The sequence below is a fragment of the Protomyctophum parallelum genome, assembly GCF_964188405.1.
Source record: "Protomyctophum parallelum genome assembly, chromosome: 1".
Taxonomy (NCBI): Eukaryota; Metazoa; Chordata; class Actinopteri; order Myctophiformes; family Myctophidae; genus Protomyctophum; species Protomyctophum parallelum.
Window position 1 is genome coordinate 68639968 of NC_139697.1, and position 11284 is coordinate 68651251.

The following is an 11284-nucleotide window of genomic DNA, read 5'->3' on the forward strand; positions in this document are numbered from 1 at the left end:
TATGTCCAAAACGTACTTTTAAAGATTAAAATTCTAAAATGGCAATAGCCGCAGATCTACACCCTCAAAATGTGCTGCTAAGCCCCTGCGTTTGAAGCTTGTATATCTGATACGTTTGTGTGCAGCTGTAGTATGATCAAATACAGGAGCATAATTCACGAAAAAAACGAAAGGTTAGAATATGGAGATATTATCTCCATATTCTAACCTTTAAATTGGTTCCTGCAACGATATGCTTTCCAAGTATAACACCTTTCCATTTGTCACATGATTCTCAAAATGTTCTAAATCAGCATCAGCTGTGTAAGTGCATTTTGTTCGTTATTGATTGCTTGTATTGTCTTAAAATCTTGAGCGATGTTGTAAATATATCTCCTGTATTCGTGGTGGGGTCTTACTGGGCTCATGATATGGTTTTATTTAGTCTTAAGACTGATGCAGGTACTACGCTGATAATACACTTACAAATTATGCTTATAATAGGCTGCAAGTGTGATGCATTACAATTCCTCACAGCTATTCATGTAGTGTTACCAAGCCTTAAATGTGTTTCAGATGGGGGGGGGGGGGGGTTCAGTTCTGAGAAGGATAACTCCTTGAACATTATTTTGGCTGAAAGTATTTTCAGACAAGTTATTGAATCATTCGTTCTTCCACTATTGCACATGCCAGGAAGGTTGTGCATCCTCCTGACAATACCTTTCATTGTCTAAAAATAAAATGTATTCTGCTTCAGTTATATCTTCTATAGGCCTATAGCTGCTGGCAGGTTTTCATATTGCATCATCTATAGGCCTGGCATTTTCATGGATGTTGCAATAAGGATTCGCGCTTGAATGTGAAAACAAGACTAGACTGCAAACTGGAGGTTTCTCAGAATAGATTAAATAAAATTGTTAAGTAATAGCTATACTGTACAATCCTTGTCTATTAATATCTAATTGACTACTGCAACACCCATATATATCACAGACTCACAGCAGAAGAACTTTGACGTTATCTGAATGCCTTGTTTGGGGGGGAGGTAATTGTTTTTAACAATAGATAGACATTCCTCAAGCTGTAATTTTAAAGGCTTTGTAGTTCAGAGCAAAAGGACGTTTTTGTCCAGTTAGATGATGTTTACAATGGATCATTTCTGGTGGTTGGTTGGTCTGGCTTTTAGTTTCTCTATGAAAATATGGTCAACCCTACAGTAGGCCTACTTAGCAATGGATGAACACGTCGTAACTAACTAAACTTTACCTGGTGAACATGAAGAGTCTACTATATAGTGCCATTAACCATTATTAAAGGTGATGCAAGTGATTTATCTATAAAATCTATGATATAGAAATATATATATATATTACCGGTATATATCGTTGCTGTCGGGAGGAAACCTCATAACTCCATTTTTGAGGTTTTTGATATTTTGGCATAAATCAGTGCTATTGAACACCCTTTACGTCTGTGTGTTGTTTCGAAAATATTGAACCAATAGAAAGTAAGTAAAAAGTGATTTGGACGGCCCAGGCCGTAGCGTAACGGTCTGGGCACCGGACTGGTAATCCAGTCGCAGTGTGCCGCGGGTTCGACTCCCGGACCCGACACGGCCTTTACTGCATGTCATCCCCCCATCTCTCTCCCGTTTCCTGTCAGCCTACTGTCTGTCCCTTCAAAAATCAATAAAAGGCGTAAGCCGCAAAAAAAAAAAAAAAAAAGAAAAAAAATGATTTGGACAAAACCTCTTAACTCCATTGGACCCTCAAAATGTCTGGTAAAGCAACTAACTCCACCACCTCTCTCCCTCTCATGGAAGTAATTGACAACATATAAAGTCACAACACCAACTTTGATGAGGCTGTATTGATTTGTTTTAAAAATATTATGTTTTTCTTAATTTCCTGAAAATTTTATATTTATCATTTCCTGGAAAATGAACATTTTGGAGTTATTCATGAGGATTCCTCCCGACAGCAGAGATATATATTTTTATTTACACTTAAAAAGGTCTTGCTTGTCATTTTTGTTGAACTGTTATGTTGAACTCTCAGCAACCTTAACCTTTTGTTCATCACACTTGCGGTGAAAGAAGACACACAGATGAGGCATCTTGTATAAGAACAGGTGCTGGGCCGAGGTTAATATGATAGACAAAAGGTAAGGTCTGTACACTGGAATAAGAATAAAAAATATGTATTAAGGTTCCTACCCCATAGTCCCCATTAGTATATGCTGTACACCATTGGTGTAAAGAACCTTAATAAATATTGTTTAGAGGATGCCTTCTACCACAGGTAGAAAATAAATCCATGTCTTGTGACTCTTGTCTAAAGTAAATTAAAAATGTGCAAATAGGTGGACTCAAACACCTGTTTACAATGCAAAATAAGATAGCTATCGGCTATTAAAAAAATAATGTCATTAATATGGCTGTCTCAGCATAACAATGCAAAGAAACATCTACATTTTGTTGGGGACCCCGGACCCCATTTTGAGAACAACCACATGCTCTAGGTTTAAAGTTAATATAATTTGTAATAATCCATGTCATACATGGAACACAGAATGAGTTTCGACATGTTGCGTTGTGTTGTCTGTATTGTCAACTATTTTTCACTATTTGTTTACGAAGTTATGCCTCTGGAAAAGGTAGTTTACAGCCAGCTAGTCTACTTTTGGAATAGTTGTGATTTAAACCGCACGTAGGCTAGAACCCTAAACAATAGAGAATGAAACTGCATATAATGACATATTCAAGCATATTAGCTAGCAACAATATACGTTGTTTATTAAAGGACCACTTCACCCCTTTTCAACCTATATCTTCTATAGGCTATTAGGTCCTCACTAATAATCATGATAAAATGGCACAATTTTTTTCTTACTCATAGGGCTGTGGGCAGTTCAGAAACCCGTCCAGTGACATCATGGAATCAAAACCAATAGAAACTGCAGGCTTTATAGTCCTGAAAAGTTGCAATGCGAAAATGGAAGCCATCGTTCTCACGATAATAATTATATATATATATATATATAAAATAATCTGCCTAACGATGATGTCACTGGTCTGGTGGAGGGGTTTCTGAACTGCCCACGGCGCAGCCCTCCTATGAGACACATGCTGCTGACTTGCTGAGTAGAAAAGATTGTGCCATTTTATCATGATTATTAGCGAGGACCTAATATATGAAGATAGGTTGAAAAATGGTGAAGTGGTCCTTTAAAGCACATGCTTTAATACAACCATGTGCTTTTATTGTGTGCTTTTAACCATTAAAACCCTATTCGGCTATTCTCTGGAAATTGTGAAAATATTTGACATGCCCCAAACCAACACAAACAGTGACGCCGGCCGGGGTTAATGTAGTTGATAAATAAGACATTGTGTTATTTACGTTCGCAAAGTGGGGTCCGGGGACCCCTAGGGGTCCTTGAGAGAGTTCCAAGGGGTCCCCAGCTTTAGGAACTAATTAACATTGATTTTACAATATAAATGTGGGTCCCAGACCAGAGATAGAAACGCCATTAGGGGTCCGTAGACTAATGCATGTCAAACTGGGGGGTCCTTGAAAAGAAAATGGTTGAAAATCACTGTTTAGACCTGTAACAAAAATCTTCTCTTTGGGTCCTTCTTGGCATATATTTTCTAATGGGGGTCCTTGTCATATATTTTCTAATGGGGGGGGGGTCCGCGCCTCCGCGGGCTATTAAATTAGTGTCAATTTGGGGGTCCTTGACATGAAATAGTTTGGGAACCACCACTGATTTACGTGATGGTGCTGACACTGTGCTGAAAATTGATTGTTTGAAATATGTATTAACAGTTTGCAGAATTACAGTACATTTCAAGCACAACTCAATACACAGACTGTTAACTGTGAGTGGACGACACCAATAAAGCATTACACTTGTTTACAAGAGGGTCCACCTTGTTCAATTCATCAAAACATTTAGACAAATACACTTCAAAATAAATGGTGTGTGTATTTAAAGATTAAAGAAACGTCTTCTCTTCTTTCTTGTTGACAAAACGTTTCACACACAGTTGCATTGTGGGAGACAGAAATGATTGACACCGGCAGCCATTTTCCTGCTGAACGCCCATTGTGTGATCATAGTAAACACTGAAACTAGCCACACGAAACCATAACACTTCATTTCCCCCAGCGAACCAAAATCATTTAAGTTCACCCCTGGTAAGTTGCAATTTTCTAACGGATTTGTCTGCGTGAAGCGACTAACGACCGTTTTAGCCAAAGAATTGACTGTCTAAAGTTCATTTTTGTGGTCTTTTTTTTAATAGCCGTTTTATTTCGACGGTTGTAGAAATGGAGAATCCCACACAGCCGCGTGAAAACTGCCTTTCTCTATCTGTAGCAGCCGCTGCAGGCAGACAGACACACTCTCCACTTCCATGTTGTTCATTTTCACCTCGGTTCTTTGCCCACATCTAACGCCTCTTGGCATAATGTGTGCAGCTCTCCCGGTAGACACACTTGTCCTCTACCGTCTTTTGATAGCAGTGTGTGTACAGTACAACATTAGCCCGTTTTTTGTTGAAATGTTTGAAAGTTTAATGTCCCGCCTTTGCCTTGCATATTGGTAGGTTCATTTGAGTGCGTCTCGGTCTCGTCTGCGGCCATAATCCTGCGCTATGAGGCGGGGCGGGGCCTGTGATGTGACGGAGGAGTCATCGTCCCGCCCCCTCTCTCTCTAGCTCAGTGGTTCCCAAAGTGGGGTTCGGGACCCCCTAGGGGGCCCTGAGGGAGTTCCAGGGGGTTCCCCCTCCAGCTAAATGATAGTCTGGAACCAAATGGACCCTTATATGGGTCTGTAACTCTGAGAGTGTACAGGTTCCATTTGTACACTCAGAGTTAAATTAACATTTATTTTACAATATAAATTGGGGCTCCCAGAGATAGAAATGCCATTAAATGGGGGTCCGTAGACTAATGCAATTTACAATTTACTAAATTGTAATTTACAATTACAACTTACTAATGCATGTCAAATTGGGGGGGAATGGTTGAAAGCTGTAAAAAGATTCTCTTATGGGGGGTCCTTGGTATATATTTTCAAATAGGGGGTCCGAGGGCTAATGAGTATCATTTTGGGGATCCTTGCTTGACATGGAAAAAGTTTGGGAACCACTGATGTGTGCGATTGTGATTGGTCTGGTTGGTAATTAGTCCAGCATTGGCATGGCTCTGTTTGTTTGTGCTGCTGCTGCCAGACCCTTCACTGGAGAAAAAGTTTCACCAGGTAGCCAGGGATTTTTTTGGCATCTAGCTAATTTTCATTTTAGTTTTAGTCATAGTCTCTTGAATAGTTTTCATTTAGTCACAGTCACATTTTAGTCACCTGGAATGTTTTAGTGTTGTTCTAGTTTTAGTCGACTAAATATAAGATTTTAGTCGACTAAAAAATGTATTTTGTCAGGCCTTGATGGTGTCGTAATGACTGTTTTTACACTGCCGATCTACAAGCTCCCAACGCGTCGCGCGCTTGTAGATCGGCCATTTTCAGCATGCAACCAAGTGTAAAATTACTTATACTGGATCTCTTGTCCACTAGTCCCTTCCTAACATTTTAGTCTAGTTTTTATTTGACGAAATTGTCAATATATTCGTCAGTGGAAAAAGGTAGTCGACGAACATTTTTCGTCTTAGTTTTAGTCGACGAAATCAACACTGCAGGTGGCCAACCATAACTTTAATGTCTATCTTTAGAGTTTCACTGTGTGATAATAATTCAACATTGGCAATTGGTTTTGTTTAATAAAATAAAACAATCCTACAATTCCTTAAATACATTAATTATTGCTTTTGCCCTGATCATCATCAGCACACACATATACTCAGTGATATAGGTTTTCAATGTAATGAGTCCCGGGATGCAGGGATGGTCTATTAGATTAGTCCCAGGGACATTTTATGAGTCCCACTTCAACAACGTTAGGACTTAGGAGTCATATTTTGCCATTTTTACAAATTGCAGCATTGAACTCCCATTTAATTTGATATGGTTATAATGTGGTTATATTCATGTAGAAAACAGAAGAAGAAATGATTCTTATAACTAAAGCTAGCAAAACTAGAATAAACTAAACTAAAACTAGAATAAACTAGAAAAAGTGCCCTTCCGGGCACAGGTCTCCACCAGGTTATCCACAGATCCATGCAGTTAGAGGTAAAAACACTTTTTGGCCAGTTATAGCGCCACCTTGAGGCTGAGTTGAAATTGTTCATGTGGCATTTCGTCCTCGGCCTAGTGGGAATGTGGGTGCACAATTTCACGGAAATCACGCGATGTGTTCATGATTTGCAGCATTTTGTTTGAAACTGAGCACTCCTGTGAACTTTGGAAGCCAATCTTAACCAATCAGGATGGAGTCTGATAAATCTGAAAGACCCGTTTCGTTGAATGGCTCTAGAGAGACTGTGTAGCAATTTGCGTGATGTTTGGACAAAATCTGTAGGTGTACTGTGCAAAAACGTGTTTTGCACAAAGCGGCCTCCTGGTGGCGCTATAACAGGCCGTTCTGGAAAGTTTGGGGCAGAGGTTCATGGTTGGCATCCAGGGAGTGTGTGTGCAAAATATGGCATTAAAAAACTTGTTTTGCACAAAGCGGCCTCCTGGTGGCGCTATAACAGGCCGTTCTGGAAAGTTTGGGGCAGAGGTTCATGGTTGGCATCCAGGGAGTGTGTGTGCAAAATATGGCATCGACCGGGTTAACGGTGGCCGAGATTAGCTGTTCACGGACACACGGACACACGGACACACGGACGGACGGAGTGCAAAACATACTCTCTCCCCATGCCTTCGGCCTGGTGGAGACAAAAACAGTACAGTAGTACAGTAGACTGCATCCCGTGGATGCAGAGGTCGTTGTTTTATTGCGTCCCTCAACTATAAACAGCGTTTTTGCAAAATGTACCCTATTTTAATCTGAATACTGCTACTCCTGTCTCTAGGTGTGATACCCTGTCGTCATGGCTCGTACAAAGCAAACGGCCCGTAAATCCACTGGAGGTAAAGCTCCACGTAAGCAGCTGGCTACTAAGGCTGCCCGTAAGAGTGCGCCCTCTACTGGTGGCGTGAAGAAGCCCCATCGTTACAGGTGAAGTGTTGATTGATCCACAAAACACCAATTTAATCCTTCCTGTTCACTGTGACCCTCAGCTATCGCATTTTGGGCGGGAACCCCTTTTTGGTGTTTTAAACATTATGTTATAAATTAGCTATTGAAAAATGGCGCGCTACGAGCTTGTGGGTCTGCTATTTTTTTTTAATCGTGAAAATGCGGCACAAATCTTTGAATATACAGTATATCCTTTCAGAAGACTTTTGTTTTTTTCTTTTTTTACGTCAGGTCAAAATGGGTTATCCTTTAAAGCTATGAGCTTGTAGATCTGCTATTTTTCAAATGGTTAGAGCATAACATAATGCTAACACCAAATCTTGATAAATGAGCGATGGTTAGTCTACTCTAATGTATTTATTATTGAGATTCCATGAAAGCACCGTGCAGTAATATAGCTAGGTATTGCTGGTAATGTGTGTGGTTGCTGTTGTTGTTTCAGGCCCGGCACCGTGGCTCTGAGGGAGATCCGTCGGTACCAGAAGTCCACCGAGCTGCTGATCCGTAAACTGCCCTTCCAGCGCTTGGTGAGGGAGATCGCTCAAGACTTCAAGACCGACCTCCGTTTCCAGAGTGCTGCCATTGGAGCCCTGCAGGTGGGTTTGTGTACTATGTGTGTCTATGTACATTTACCACTTAGCGGGAACCCCCTTTTGGGCGTTTTAACATTATGTCACACTTTAGCTATTGAAAAATAGCAGATCTACAAGCTCATAGCGCGGCACCGAGTGCCGCACTACGAGCTTGTAGGCCTGCTATTTTAGAAAATTCGTGAAAATGCGGCACAAATTCTTTGAATGTATATTTGTTCAGAGTGAACATTTTTGTGCTTCTGGGGGGGGGGGGGGGTCCCTGGAACAACAATATTTTCAGATTGGGGTCCGGGGTCCTTGACATGAAAACAGTTGAGCAGCACTGACAGAATCATAGGTTTTTCAGAAAACCTGAAAAAAGGATTTAGAAGGCATTTGTAGAATCTTCCTCAGGTCTAAATGGGTTAAACCAGGGGTGCATATCAATATCTTTGGCCTCTGCGACTTCAATTAAGGTGACTTGATTGATTGACATCAAAAAGCGCCTGTCCGTCCGCTCAAACCCACAATGCAATACTTTGTTTTCAAGAGTGTCAGTAGCATTACAAAGTTACTGTATATAAAAAATAATCTACCAATTCCTTTTTCCCAATCCATTTCCCATTGTGTTGGTCTAATATGTCAGCGACAGCCCTGTTAAAACTATTTTCAGCAATTGGATAAGTTCTTTAGTGGGTAGATCTTGTTGAGCTGGTCATTTTGAAAGTAGCTCTAATTTAGAAGTCAAAAAGGTGTGTGGGCACCCCTGACTTGAACCCTCTATACTTGGTCAAATAATACAGAGTTGACTAGGGCCCTCCCTGGCCAGTTTCTTCCCCCTACAAGCCCAGAAGAGCTTGTAGCTCTGCTATTTCTGGTGAATGTTACCCCCAGAATAGGAATGCTAGGGTTCAAGTGGTTTAAGATACCAATCTCCAATGTTGCGTCCTAGAACACACACACACACACACACACACACACACAAACGATTCTATCGTTCACGGATATTTGCTTTCCCTCAACAGGAGGCTAGCGAGGCATACTTGGTGGGTCTCTTTGAGGACACCAACCTGTGTGCCATCCATGCCAAACGTGTCACCATCATGCCCAAAGACATCCAGCTGGCCCGTCGCATCCGCGGCGAACGTGCTTAGGCGGCCTGGACTCCTCTGCGTTTTACTTTTTCCATGTTTCAACCTCTGTACACTTTTTTTCTTTACTTGTCCAGTCTCCTTTTTTTCCTTCATTGTATCCCCCACCTTCCCCCAGCCAACTCCCTGCTTACTTGGTAGAATTTAGAGTAATCCTAATTATAAAGAGATTAGAAATATAGTTTTGTCTTCACAAGATGTTTTTAGGGTACCTTTATACCATGCATGTAATGGGGTTTCTGCTGATCAGACTTGTGCAAACACACACACGCACACACACACACACACACACACACACACACACACACACAAACAACGTTTGCTGTGTTTGGATTGCACAACACATTAAGCTCTGATGACAAACATTGGCGATGGTTCTCTCTTTGGAACTCGCTATGTTCTTCATGTCACAAGAAGAGTGTGGTACCAAACATGGCGACCTGTTAGACAGACAAAATGGAGGGGTGTGGCCCAGAGGCTAGTCTGCTTAAGGGGAGCAGCAACTTCCACAGCAGGGTGCTATTAAAACTAGCCTCGAGGCCTCCTGTTGCCCTGTCTGAACACACTCCAAGCCTCTCGCCCACTCCGTCCCTCTACCCTTCAATACTAATGCTACTTTTAATAGTTTATAGAGTGTCTCTCTCCCCGTGTCCATTTATTCTCTCATCTATGATCGCTCTTTCGGCTACATCGATGGTGGAGCAAGTGTGTTTGGAACTCCATTAGTCTTGTTGGCCTGTTTGTGTTGTGTATCTGATCCGCTGAACCGTTTGTATCTTATGGCTGCTTATGGATATTCTTATTGTGGATATGGTGTTTTTTTTTCTTCATTTTGTTTCAATTCCCCCCCCCCCCCTCCAGTATATAATTCACATGAGATTTAAAAAAAAATAAGTTGTCAAAAAATAAGTAAAATTAACACAAACATGATGATCAATGTTTTATTATTTACAGTCATCTATTTTAAAAAATCGGAAAGGGCTTCTGAATATTTCCTAGAAGACAGCTCACAGTTCCAATGGCAGCCACATGGGGGCAGCGATTTACCAGCGCCGCCTCCTATTCAGTCTCTTTGGATCATGTCATATATTATTATTATAAAACTCTGGCTATCTATATCTCTTTAGTTTAGATAGGCATTAGACACATAACGGTAGGAAGTGACACAACGAGAGTTACTACTCTGCATGCCTAGGTTCTGTCTCCTACTTCATGTATAGATTTGATCATAGAATGAGTCAAAAAGTTGCGATATACACGAATATGACTTCATTTACTTTCTTTTATATCTTTTCTTATGTTCCTCAATTTTTTTCAGACGCATTATAAATAAGCTGATCTTTGTATTTTCCAAATTTCTTATTTTATGGTGGTAATAAATAGGTGTTAAAAACGCATGTCTGGTTCATTTTGTTGAAACAGCTGGGGTTTTTTAAACCGGCGCATCATTGTCACAAACAAGGTCATAGACGAGAATATGTGTGTCATAGCCGGGGAGCCACAGGCCCAGAATTGGACAGGACATGTGATTTTTATTTGTGTAATTTCTTTTTGTGTTTTCTCTATTCACTTGGTCATTAAGGTCCACAGAATGAGAGGCCTGCCCTGCTCTTCCAGGAACATCGCGAAAAAGAGTTATGGCCGTTTTTGTATACCACACCACCGTAGACAACCAATATAAGGCAACATTTCCCAAATGTCGTCATGCTTTAACTAAGTAGCATGTGACAATTGTGACGTGTTAAACTAGGGGGTTTTCGTGATTCGGAATCCATTCCAAGCATTAGTTTTGCACGAAAAACACTCCTTGGCCTAAAAACAGCCATAGCCACTTGCCAAAATGTGCCCAAATGTGCTGACCTCATCACATTTGTGATGACGGCTATGGCCGTTTCTAGGCCAAGGAGTGTTTTTTGTGCAAAACGAATGCTTGGAATGGATTCAGAATCATGAAAACCCCCTAATTTGACATGTCACAATTGTTACATGATACTTAAAGCATGATGACATTTGGGAATTTTGCCTTAAATTGGTTGTCTATGGTGTGGTATACACAAGACCGTTGAGCTTTTGGGCCTGTGGCTCCCTGGCTATTGTGAAACGGTCAATGTGGTTTTGGGAGAATCAAGAATATTATTTTTGCGACCCCAGGTCGCCGTTAACTGTGTGTGTGAGTGTGTTTTGGTTGGTTGGTCACCCTAGGCAAGCCCCCAGGTGACCAGGTCTTCGTGACATAAGGCCCCATATATGGTGCCCAGGTCATCGTGACATCACGTGACATCATCAGGGATGGATATATAATAGTAAACGCGAACTGCTGTCGCAGTTTAAGCCCATTTATGGAGCTCCCTGATGTCATCAATATTGGCCAGCAACTCTACATCTGACCTCAAACCCTTAGATCTCCATATATGGATATATGTCAGGACCTGTTC

General features: G+C 41.1%; 1 protein-coding gene across 1 annotated transcript; it reads left to right on the top strand.

Annotated features, from left to right (window-relative positions):
* Positions 1 to 4032: 4032 nt before the first annotated feature.
* Positions 4033 to 10246, top strand: h3f3c (H3 histone, family 3C). Its single transcript, XM_083770621.1, has 4 exons — positions 4033 to 4181; positions 6960 to 7105; positions 7569 to 7722; positions 8724 to 10246. The coding sequence occupies exons 2-4, from the start codon at positions 6978 to 6980 to the stop codon at positions 8850 to 8852; spliced, it is 411 nt and encodes a 136-aa protein (XP_083626747.1). The 5' UTR covers positions 4033 to 4181; positions 6960 to 6977; the 3' UTR covers positions 8853 to 10246.
* Positions 10247 to 11284: the final 1038 nt, after the last annotated feature.